General features: G+C 47.9%; 1 protein-coding gene across 1 annotated transcript in view; it reads left to right on the plus strand.

The window, feature by feature from the left end:
- Nucleotides 1-11,944, plus strand: part of RNF4 (ring finger protein 4) — a 43,866-nt gene extending 31,922 nt beyond the window's left edge. The window contains exons 5-8 of the mRNA XM_008058980.1: nt 8,048-8,057; nt 8,456-8,615; nt 9,171-9,219; nt 9,759-11,944. Coding sequence (XP_008057171.1) covers nt 8,048-8,057; nt 8,456-8,615; nt 9,171-9,219; nt 9,759-9,908 — 369 coding nt within the window. The 3' untranslated portion in view covers nt 9,909-11,944. The remainder of the gene's footprint in view (nt 1-8,047; nt 8,058-8,455; nt 8,616-9,170; nt 9,220-9,758) is intronic.
- Nucleotides 11,945-12,458: the final 514 nt, after the last annotated feature.

Consider the following 12,458-nt stretch of genomic DNA (forward strand, 5'->3'; position numbering starts at 1 on the left):
CTGCTGGGCTCCAGCGATCATTCCGCCTCACCCTTCCGAGTAGCTGGAATTACAGGCGCACGCTACCACGCCCGGCTGAATTTTTTTTTTTTATTATTGTAGAGATGAGGTCTTGCTGCCCAGGCGGGTCTCAAACCCTTGGGCTCAGGCAATCCACTCACCTCAGCCTCCCAAAGGTGCGGGATGACATGCTGAGCCACCGAGCCCGGCTACCTCTTTGTTTATATAAATATGCGTGGTGTATGTATTTTATCTTGTGGGTTTTTTCTTTTTTTTCTTTTGAGTTGGAGTCTCAATTTGCTGCCCAGGCTGGAGTGCAGTGGCATGCTCACGGCCATCCCAACATTGACCTGCTGGGTTCAGGCTATCATTCCACTTCAGCCTTCCAAGGAGCCAAAACTATCGGTGCACATTACCACGCCTGGCTAATTTATTTATTGTAGAGACGAGGTCTCACCAAGTTGCCCAGGTTGGTCTCGAACTCCTGGGCTCAGGTAATCCTCTTCCCTTGGCCTCCCAAAGTGTTGGGATTACAGACTTAAGCCACCGTGCCTAGCTTATCTTGTTTCTTTTCTTTTTTCCTTTCTTTTTTTCTGAGTTAGAGTATCACTCTGTTGCCCAGGTGGAATGTAGTGGCACACTTACGGCTGCCTCAGTCTTCCAGGTGCCCGCCACCTCGCCTGACCAATTTATTGATTTATTGTAGGGACAAGGTCTTGTCAAATTAAGTAGCCTGTCATTTACTAGAAATCTCTATTTATGTTTTCCATTCTTCTTGCTTTCTTACCTGGTATATTAGGTGAATTTGAATTTCAGGTCATCTTTCATAAGCATTTGCAGTATGCCAATCTTTGCACTGGCAGTGGTGGAAAACACACTGACTTTTCTCTTTAAAAAATTGAGTCTGGCCGGGCTCGGTGGCTCAGCCTGTAATCCCAGCACTTTTGGGAGGCTGAGGTGAGTGGATTGCCTGAGCCCGCGGGTTCGAGACCCGCCTGGGCAACTTGACGAGACCTCATCTCTACAATAAATAAAAAATTAGCTGGGCGTGGTAGCGCGTGCTTGTAGTTCTAGCTACTTAGAAGGCTGAGGTGGAAGGATTGCCAGAGCCCAGCAGGTCAGGGCTACGGTGGCCGGGAGCAGCCATTGCACTGCAGTCTGGGTGACAGAGTGCGACTCCAACTTAAAAAAAAAAAATTGAGTCTTTGAGGGAGAGGTAATTGAAAATGATAATTTAGCCAACTCCAGGTCCTTAACATCATGGATCTATAAGGAATTCAAATGTACTGAAAAAAAAAACAAACAACCCCATTATAAAGTGGGCAAAAAATATGAACAGACACTACTCAAAGGAAGACATCCGAGCAGCCAACAGACACATGAAGAAATGTTCAGCCTCACTAATCATCAAGGAGATGCAAATCAAAACCACACTGAGATACCACCTAACTCCAGTCAGAATGGCCGTTATCAATAACTCAAAAAATAACAGTTGCTGGAGAGGGTGTGGGGAAAAGGGAACACTTCTACACTGTTGGTGGGAGTACAAACTAGTGCAACCTCTGTGGAAAGCAGTGTGGCGATTCCTAAAAGCTCTAAATACCGACCTCCCGTATGACCCTGCAGTCCCCCTACTGGGAATAAACCCTGAAGAACTCAAATCACTATCAGAAAAGATACCTGCACACGAATGTTTATCGCAGCATTGTTCACAATAGCAAGAACGTGGAACCAGCCATGGTGTCCATCAAAAGAGGACTGGATTTTAAAAATGTGGTACATATACAGAATGGAATACTACGCACCCATAAAAAAGAACAAAGTCGAGCCGGGCTCGGTGGCTCAGCCTGTAATCCCGCGCCTTTGGGAGGCTGAGATGAGTGGATTGCCTGAGCCCACGGGTTTGAGACCCGCCTGGGCAACTTGGCGAGACCTCATCTCTACAATAAATCAAAAATTAGCCGAGCATGGTAGTGTGCGCCTGTAGTTCCAGCTGCTTGGAAGGCTGAGGTGGAAGAATCATCAGAGCCCAGCAGGTCGAGGCTGCCAGGGCCGGGAGTGGCTATTGCACTCCAGTCTGGGCGACAGAGTAAGACTCCAACTCAAAAAAAAAGGACATAGTCATGAATTTCACAGCAACCTGGATGGGATGAGAGTCTATAATACTGAGTTCTCACAGAAAAAAAGATCTGAGTATCACATGTTCTCACTTATATAGTGGACCTTGAACATCTACCATAATACTTTAAAAAAAGGACTGACAGTGGTGGGAAAATATGAGGGGGTAGGGAGGGGAACGGAGGTGGGACTAACGGTAGTCAATATCTGTCTGGGGATGGGGAGACACCCCTAATTAACAAGGGTGCCTGAATAATGCACATTTGTATACCTACCCCTTAACTGTACCCCACAATTTTATAATAAAAAGTTATCTTTTAAAAAAAACAAAGAAAATGATAATTTACTTAGACCTTTTCTTTAATTAAATTTTAAGACTGAGCTCAGTTGCTCAGCCTGTAATCCCAGCACTTTGGGAGGCCGAGGTGAGAGGATTGCCTGAGCCTGCAGGTTCGAGACTAGTCCAGGCACCTTCGCGAGCTTTGCCTCTGCAATAAATAAAAAAATTAACTGGGCATGGTAGCGTGTGCCTATAGTTCTGGCTACTTGGAAGCCTGAGGCAGAAGGATCACCAGAGCCCAGCAAGTTGGCGCTAGGGTATTCGTGAGTGTGCCACTGCACTCCAGCCTGGGCGACTGAGTGGGACTCCAACTCAAAAAAAAGAAATTTTTTTTTTTTTTTTTAAAAGATCGTCTCTTTTAAAGTTAGGTTGGAGCCAGGCTCGGTGGCTCAGCTTGCAATCCCGTGCCTTGGAAGGCTGAGGTGAGTGGATTGCTTGAGCCTGCGGGTTCGAGACCCGCTTGGGCAACTTGGCGAGACCTCATCTCTACAATACATCAAAAAATTGGCCGGGCATGGTAGCACGCGCCTGTAGTTCCAGCTACTTGGAAGGCTGAGGTGGAAAGATCGCCAGAGCCCAGCAGGTCGAGGCTACAGTGGCCGGGAGCGGCCACTGCACTCCAGTCTGGGCGACAGAGTGAGACTCCAACTCAAAAAAAAAAAGAAAAGAGAAGTAGATTTATTAAACTGAAGATATGTTGTGAAGAGCACAATAGGCAGGACAGCAGCTACTGTCTGCTGTCTGCTGAAAGGACCATCTTGATAGAGACCTTGACAGTCCTATCTATCTCTGTGTTTGGGAGTAGTAAAAGACATGAAAGCACATTGTTGGGATGAAGGAAACAGCCTAATTATATGTGAAGAAAGCAGAACCCAGGTATATCCAAGCATTAGAAAAACAGTTGTACACACAATCTGAGGTCAGTCCTGCCATTGCTGCAAATAATAGTAATCAGTAACTGCATGATATATGCAACTACTGGATATAAAGAGTAGCCTTAACACTTCTACATTGCTGATGGGAATGCAAACTAGTGCAACCTTTTTGAAAGACAGTATGGCGATTTCTGAAAGAACTAGAAATTGACCTATATGACTCAGCAATTTCCCTATTGGGAGTATATCTAGAGGAACTCAAATCATTCTACAAAAAAGATACCTGCACACGTACGTTTGTTGCAGCTCTAGTCACAATAGCAAAAACATGGAACCAACCTTGTTGCCCATCAAAGATGAACTGGATTAAAAAATGTGGTACATATACACAATGGAATTTTTTAATTTTAGTTGAAGTCTTACTCCTTTGCTCAGGCTGGAGTGCAGTGGAATGCACGCTCGTGGCCACTCCAGCGGCGACCTTCTGGGCTCCACTGATCCTCTGCCTCAGCCTTCCAAGTAGCTGGAACTATAGGTGCGCACACCCATGCCGGCTATATTTATTTTATTGTAGAGATGAGGTCTCACCAAGTTGCCCAGACTGGTCTCGAACCCATGGGCTCAGACAGTCCACTCGTCTTGGCCTCCCAAAGTACTAGGATTACCGGCTGAGCCACCGAGCCTGGCCCACAATGGAATTTAATCAGCCATAAAGAGGGGCAAACATATGGACTTCACAGCAAACTTGGATGGACTTAGAGTTGATCATACTCAGTGATCTATCACAGAAACAGAACAGAGTACCACATGTTCTCACTCTTAAGCACATCTTGAACAATTATAATACTGTAAGAAAGGGATTGACAATAGTGGGAAACTGTCGGGGAAGGGGGATGGGATTGGCAGTTGAGAGAAACTGCTAGGGGAGGGAGGGGCATACCTCATCAACAAGGGTACCTGCATAATCAACAGGTCTTGGCAAGTTGCCCAGGCTGGTCTCGAACCCCTGAACTCAGGCAATCCTCTTCCTTCGGCCTCCCAAAGTGCTGGGATTATAGACTTGAGCCACCACGCCCATCCCCACCTCAGTTTTCTGAGTAACTGGAACTGCAGCTGCGTGCCACAACGCCCAGCTAATTTTTTTTTGGGGGGGGTGCCAAAATCCAGGAACAAATAATTTTTTAATTTATTGTAGAGACAAGGTCTCATCTCTCCAGGATTGCCTAGGCTGGCCTGGAGCCCCTGGACTCAGGCAATCCTCTCACTTCCGCCTTCCAAAGTGCTGGGATTACAGGCATGAGCCACCATGTCTGACCAGTTTTTTACTTCTTTTAAAGACCTCTCATGCCTGTAATCCCAGCACTTTGGAAGGCGGAGGCAAGAGGATTGTCTGAGCCCACAGGTTCGAGACCAGTCTGGGCAGCTTGACAAGACCTGGTCTCTACAATAAATCAGAAAAATTAAGTGGACTTGGTGGTGTGTACCTGTGGTTCTAGCTACTTAGAAGGCTAAGGCAGAAGGATCATCTGAGCCCAGCAGTTTGAGGCCACAGTGGTAGTGAGCATGCCACTGCACTCCAGCCTGGGCAACAGAGTGAGACTCCGACTCAAAATAATAAAATAAAATAAAAAAAAAAGGGTTCTCAAACAGATTGGATGCCCCAGAGCTTGTGTTACACCTCTCTATCTGTCAGCTCTTTAGGTAGACATTTATGAAGCCTTGATACTCTTTCCCTCTGCGTCCTGCTTCTATGCCAGGCAAGCACTGTGCTACCTATAGAGATTCCAGATTTTGATGTGTTCAGCTGTTGGGCTGAATGGAACACCAGTGATAAATACTGTATGCTGCCCATCAACTAGGAGGTGACGCAGGGACACAGAAAGTGCTTGGAGCTGTGGTACCATTTTTATACCAACCTTTGAGGAAGAAGCTTCATCTCTGAGCTGTTTTTTCTCTCGTTGAAGATGGGGACAGTCAGAATCATCACCAGTATGGGAGGCTCTCTGGCCACTAATTAATTTATTTTAAAGATGTGGGGTAGCCGGGCTCGGTGGCTCAGCCTATAATCCCGTGCTTTGGGAGGCTGAGGTGAGTGGGTTGCCTGAGCCCACGGGTTCGAGACCCGCCTGGGCAACTTGGCAAGACCTCATCTCTACAATAAATCAAAAATTAGCCAGGCGTGGTAGCGCGCCCGCCTGTAGTTCCAGCTACTTGGAAGGCTGAGGCGGAAGGATTGCCAGAGTCCAGCAGGTCGAGGCTGCAGTGGCCGGGAGCAGCGCTGCACTCCAGTCTGGGTGACAGAGTGAGACTCCAACTTAAAAAAATAATAATAAATAAATAAAAATAAAGATGTGGGGTACAATTCAGGGTTAGGTACATAAGTGGTCATTGTGCAGGTGAAGTTTGGGCCTTCCATTGGTTCTCACTTCACCTAGTTCGGCATCAGGTACCCTTATTAATGTTATAGTAAGCCAGGCTTGGTGGTTCAGCCTGTAATCCCAGCGCTTTGGGAGGCCGAGGTGAGTGGATTGCCTGAACCTGCGGGTTCAAGACCCGCCTAGGCAACTTGGTGAGACTTCATCTCTATAGTAAATCAAAAACTAGCCAGACGTGGTAGTGCACGCCTATAGTTCCAGCTACTTGGAAGGCTGAGGCGGAAGGATCACTGGAGCCCGGCAGGTCGAGTTTGCGGTAGCCCGGAGCGTGCCACTGCACTCCAGTCTGGGCAACGGAGTGAGGCTCCAACTCAAAAAAAAAATGTTATAGTAATGTTTTTATTTACCCAGTTATATGTGGAGCATCTGCTGTATGCCTGCAGCCTCCTGGGCCTTGGGACTATGGAGCACATGGACTTGGTGACTCAGTGTTCGGGACAGGCCTTAAGTTTGTACTGCCCAGAACAAGCTGGTAGACTCATAGGAGTCTATAGAGACCCAGTTCCCACACCCCAATTGTTAGGGAACATCAGTGGTCCATCTTGGGTGGGTGGGGCTCTAGAAAGCTGGATTCATTTCTGTCACAGCAGAATTTGCTTCTGCTTTCAGCTAAATTCAGGGCTTTCCCCAAGGACAAGCACTACTAACCAGAGCCTCCCTGTCTGGGTTCCTCCTTTTCTAGATTTCATGTGGACAATACCTTATGCCAGTCCTAGTAAGCATGATCCTGGTGATTAGGTTGACTGGCTGTCCCCAGATTTCCATTGTCACCCTCTATAGTCCCCGCTGGGAGGAAGAGGAAATGCTTTCAGTATATGTGTGTGTAGGTTATATTCTCATCTACAAAATAAAGGTATTTATACTCAGACCTACGTTTTTCCTAGGTAGAATGGCTATTTGTATCTGTAGAGTTTAGTATGGGAAACAAAATCTACTTGTTATTCTTAAGCTTAAATGAATTTTAGCATATGGAAGGAATTACTTATATGGCATTGAAACTCCTGGAAGAGCAGCCTCCAGGCTAGGTCTCTAGGAATGACTCTTGGCCCCACAGCATGGATCCAGTTGGGGAGCTGCTGTGTCTGCTCCAAGCAGAAGGTCTGGAGATGGAAACCATTCCCCACACTAATATGTTTGGGTTCAAGTAGACACTATTGTAGCCCCTTTATAGGGAGGAGGGACCTGGGCTTAAGACATTATAGCCTCTGCCTGGAACTGCCTCTCGATAATTCTAACTGTGCCAGCAGCGACCCCCCACAGCAGTTGAAGTTGACCCCCACTATCTTGCTCTGCCGGTAGCATGAGTGTGATTGTGAGAACTTAGTTTATATCCAGAATTCCTGCTGCAAGGAAATTAGAATAGAAGCTTAGACTTTCCTGTCACCGCAGGGCAGGACATTGTGCCATGAGGCAGCTGAAATCAGGTGAGCAGCAGGACTTTTGTGGTGAGAGTTTTCCTGAAGTTCCTCCTGCATGCTGAGCAAGAGAGAAAGGGTATGTTACTGGCCATCCCATAGATGGGTAAGTGTGGTAACTCAAGCCAGAAGGTAGAAGAGACCAATTTTGAAAGTATAGTAGCAGAAATTGTCTGAATGGAAGTTCTGAGACAACAGGTGAGAGATTTGTCAAGTTCTCAATAACTTTTTGTAGGCCTCAAGAACACAGGACTAAATTGATTGCAATTCTTGGTGTGTGCCATACTCATCAGTCTGTGCTTTTGTTTGTTTATCTGCAGTAATGTATTGAACGCTGCAAACCCTCCTCCAGACAAAGGCTCCGTCTTTGTTAGGGATCTGCATTGACCCCATTAGTACCAAGAGCACATGTGGGAATGGGCATGGGCAGCATTTACTGAGAACCACGCCCCTTGTGCTGTGTTGAGTGTTTGTTGTCTCACATAGTCCTCACAACAGCTTGACAAGGTATGGACGCCAGTGCCTTTGGTTTTCCGAAGAGGAAGCTGCAGCACCCAGACAGTAACATCCCCAGTTGTGCAGCCAGTACGTGGTGTAGCTGTACTCAGTGTTCACAGAGACACCAAGTATTCAGCGGGATGAGGCGCTGCACATCAGCCTCAGGGAGGCAGAGTGACCTGGAAAGGGCCTTCATTAACCCAGGAGAGAGAGTGAGCTGGAGCCTCTAGGGGTGTGTGGGGACTCTGCTGCTTAGCCGAGGATTCTGCAGAGAGTATTCCTCATTAGAAGCAAGAAATGCTTTCATTTTATCACTGAAGTCAAACTGATTGTGTGTCTCTCTCTTTTTTTCTCTCTTTTTAAAAGATTGTTGATGGTGAGTGTTTTCATCGGGTTTGGAGAGAGAGCTGGCATGGGTGAGGGCTACGGCGCTGCAGGCCTTGTCAGACTGTCCCCAAGGGGTTGGAGAGCTCCGGGCAGGAAGATCCTCTTAAAATACTGTGTTCAGACCTGCACAATCAGTCCCTTGTACCTGCTGAAGAAACTTCACCCTTGTTGCTGAGCACCGAGCTGCAGTCCTGCTTTGGGACCTACCGGATTTTGGAGAAGGCTAACCACTTTAGACTGCTCCTGGATAGCACCTTCTGGGGTGTAGCTGGGCGTGGCGATAGTTTCTCCCTGGGGGTTTCCTGCAACAGAAGAAGCATTGGGGTGGGCTGGTGAGGTGGTGAGAGCAGGGAGCCTTAAGCCTGAAAATCCAACCTTTCGCCTTAGAAAGGAGGAGGCCAAGGAGGAATGCTCGGAGGCTGCGCCAGGACCTTGCGGACAGCTGTGTGGTGAGCAGTGACGATGAGGAATTGTCCAGGGACAGAGACGTGTATGTGACCACCCACACTCCCAGAAACGCAAGGGATGAGGGAGCCACAGGACTCAGGTACCAACGTGCCCCCCATTCTGCTGCTGCTTTGCTGGGGTAGGAGGCCTTAGCAAATCTATGCGGCCTTGGCTCTCGAAGAACTTGGCCAACCATCTTCCTAGCCAGCTGGACGCAGTTAGAACCAGATCTAGAGTGGAGCTTGGCCATTCCCAACTTGACTAAGGTGTGCCAGGCCTGGTGGCCCCAATCTCCTATAGCAGAAATGCTTGAGGGGTGGCAGGCATATCTCCAGCCTCAACAGGGATCCTGAGGGTCCCTCTGAGTGAACACAGGGTGGAGAGTGGGAGGAGAGCAGGGCAACTCAGTTGTCTGTACCTTTCCTTGTTCCAGTCTCTCATGTCTCCCCTCCTCTTTTCCATGGTCACCCTGCCACATGCCCTTGGGGCAGTCTGCTTTCTTGAAAGTCTCCTGGATGTCTATGCTGAGGCAGAATCAAAGGAGGCCAGGGAGGGACTCTTGTAGGGGACATGTGTTGTTTATATGAAGTACTTACAAGATATAATCAAATGTTTGGGATAGCTGAGAAACTGATGTGAAGCACTGTGATCTTAGGCCCTTAGGTACTGTCAGTTGTCCGATCTGCATGGATGGATATTCAGAGGTAAGTAAACCAAGCTATATTTTCCCTGCTTCTGATTTCTGAACTGCTTCAGTGAATGAATTAGATGAGACAGGATCTTCTTAGGTGGGATTTGACAGCCCTACCTGCAGTCATGCCTGGGTCATATCCTATTGCAGAACTTTGTGTGAAGGGAAAATGTGCCCATTTTTTTAGGGCTCTGCAGCCTTCTCCTTCAACCAGTCTACCCTTGAGCTTTCCCATGCAAGTGCATCAGCCTTTTGTGTCTCCTGGCTCTAAGCAGAAGCAACTGGTGTTGATGGGCTTCCTCTTAACCCTCTTGGGCTGCTACTGTTGGGAGGGACTTTGGTTCTTGCCTCCCGTTCTCCATCCCAGACCACCGGTACTTGTCTTACTGAAGTGGCACAGCAGGTACCGTTAACCTCCCTGCTCTCCTGCTGCAGCCCTTCCTTCCCTCTCACTGGTCATCTCAGGGATGGACACGGGTGGGATTCTTTGGGGACCACCGCTGCTTTAGAACAAGGGTAAATTTGAAGGCTCTTCTTTTTAATATCTTCTAGATTGTGCAGAATGGACGTCTTATTGTTTCTACAGAATGTGGCCACGTCTTCTGTAGCCAGTGCCTCCGTGATTCCCTTAAGAATGCTAACACTTGCCCAACTTGTAGGAAAAAAATCAACCACAAACGGTACCACCCCATTTATATATGAAGTGTACCCAGCTGCTCAGGAGAGACAGATGGACAGAGAGCCTGGCTGGATTCTCCACATGGTATCTGCCTCAATTTTCCTGAGCTCAATGAAACCAACATCTGATGTGTAAACTACTCTTTTGTTCCAAATCCCCTCTTAGATCCTTTTGTTATCTCTAGTTTGATACTGTGGAGCTGGACCCAGGGCCCTCCCAGGCCAGGCTCTACGTTTTTGCTCCTCTGGGGTGGTCCGGTTTTGGAGTGGGAGGAAGTCAGGCACATTGGAATTGAAAATCGCGGTTCCAGTTTGTTTCCAGAACCTACATGTTTGCCAAGAAATGTTTCCTGTTTGGAAAGTTTGCCCCAGCTCTCCCAGGCACATTTCATATGAAGTGTCTGCCAGTCATCCAGTCTGCCTGCCACACATTGACCAAGCCAGACACAGTCCACCCAGCTCGAGGATTCCAAGTGCAAGAGAGGCCACTTGAGGCCCTGGAAAGACCAATTACTGAACTACTTTTTCCCTTAAGAGTCAGAGGCCACCTGTGATTCCGCCTGCACCTTATCGTTGATGTGTAGTGATTTCTGCAAATCAAGAGAACCTCTGCAGGGCAATCCCGTTTCCTAAGAACGAAAAAGTGCAATAAAGCCCATTCTTGACCTGCTTTCTGCAGCCCAGGAGATGTAGCCCTGTTAGTGTCCCCCTCAGAGGCTTAATGTCGCCTGTGGAACAGTGCCCATCCCAGCCCATCTCTGTCCGCCAGCTGTTCTCAGGAACCTCACCCACGCTCCAGAGTCCTCACCCCGCACAGGATGTGCAAGGTAAACAGCGCAGGCACGTGTTTGGGCGTCCTCTCTCCCCTCCGATGAGATTCATCTCGCGTTCACCACACGCCCTCCAGTCCTCAGTTCCCACTCCCTTAACGTCTGCCCAAGCATGGGTACTGGGGTGTGGCAGTAATTGTGGCCTTATTAGCTGCTCGCTTCATGCTTTTGCCCAAGTCACTGTTGCCCCACATTTTAAAGAACTTGGCCCACCCAGTGGCATTTATTTTAGAAGCTGCTCTTCTGCCCAGTTGGATTCTGATCTCTTGGGTTTTTGACTGCTCCATGGGTTTTTGGTTGGTGAAACACAGTGGCTTATCTTCCCCAGGGGCCCAGATGACCCCTGCTCTGCCACTCCATAGGTGTATGGTAGCCTTGGGGTCTCTCAGAGGCAGCAGGGTGGCTCATTCTGCCCCTAGCAGCACGGGGTATGGAGTAACTGATAGGGGAGAGACCGTGCAGTGCCAGCCTGCTCCATCTCTTTATTCCTCCTTCCTCAGAGGGCTTCAAGCCAAACCAACAGCCTTTTCGTGTAAAAAATCTTCAAAGTGGGAAAAGGGGCCACTTCTGGCTTTGCTAGCAATAACTGACCTTCAGTTTGCCATTCTGAAGGAGCAGGGACTCAGCACAGAATTCACTTTAAATGGGGCTGAAGGAGTATCCCTCCTCTATGTGAAAAGAAAATTGTTTTATTCTTCATTCTGACTTTTTAACTGCTTGGCTCACTTCCAGTTAGTTTGAATGAAAGTAATAATTTTCTACTTGGAGTCAAAGCAGGCAGGAACATCAGCTCTCATCTTGATGATGTGTGATGTCTGCTCTCTGACTGGACGTTATTGCCATTAAGTTCCTTCTGGGCTTTATGGAAATGCTCTTTTGTTAGGTTCTAATGGAATCCTTCAGGAGGAAGGTGACCATGCAGGCAGTCCATTCATAAATATGGCAACAACCATTTTAGAATTTAAGTTTTGTCCTTAAAGACAATTTAAATGGTTGATCATAAAAGTTGTATTATGTCATCCGAAATTAAATTGGTAAAAATATATATATGTTTCTACTATTCAGAAGCTGTAAGCTAGGAAAAGGTTGGTATGAAAAAGTCCTTTTCTCAATGTACATAGTTCAACTCTTTCTTTGTTACACTTAAACGATACTCATAGACATCAGTCTGTTTTGGACTCCTCTGCTAGTGTTAAAGGTAGAAATAAAACCATTAATTTGAACAAGGTATCTTTTTCATGCTTTCGTTTGCTCTTTGGAATAGAAATTGCTTCCCCCGCTTTGGCTGAGATGTGTGACTCTCATCTGCCTCACGTGCAGCGTGTTCTGCATCATTGGGTGCTCAGCAAAGCGCCCTGTCCAGAAGTCATTCGTCACCCATGTGGGAGGCTGTTCGTGGGGCAGAGCCGTCCAGTCCAGGCCCTAGGATACCTGAGAGCAGAGTCTGCTCAGAGGCTAGCTGGGCTGAGAGACTGTCTGCTCAGCTCTGGCTAGCCTCACAACGGCACCGGGAGGCTACGCTGAGCAGAACGCACTACGACTGTCCTGGAAGTCTTGCACTGCAGTGCTCCATACTGCTCCAGCCACACACACACAGAGTTTGCCCTCTGAATGGGAATCGGGGCAGCAGAAGCGCGAATGTGCCGGTTGCCGACATGGATGAGTACTGTGAGCAAAGCAAAAGCGGGGAATGGGCATGGCAATGGTAGGGCTCTCCCTTAGCCTCTCTGCTCTTCTCCATGCC

Source organism: Carlito syrichta, unplaced genomic scaffold, assembly GCF_000164805.1.
Source record: "Carlito syrichta isolate Samal-C Ts95f unplaced genomic scaffold, Tarsius_syrichta-2.0.1 Scaffold90626, whole genome shotgun sequence".
Taxonomy (NCBI): Eukaryota; Metazoa; Chordata; class Mammalia; order Primates; family Tarsiidae; genus Carlito; species Carlito syrichta.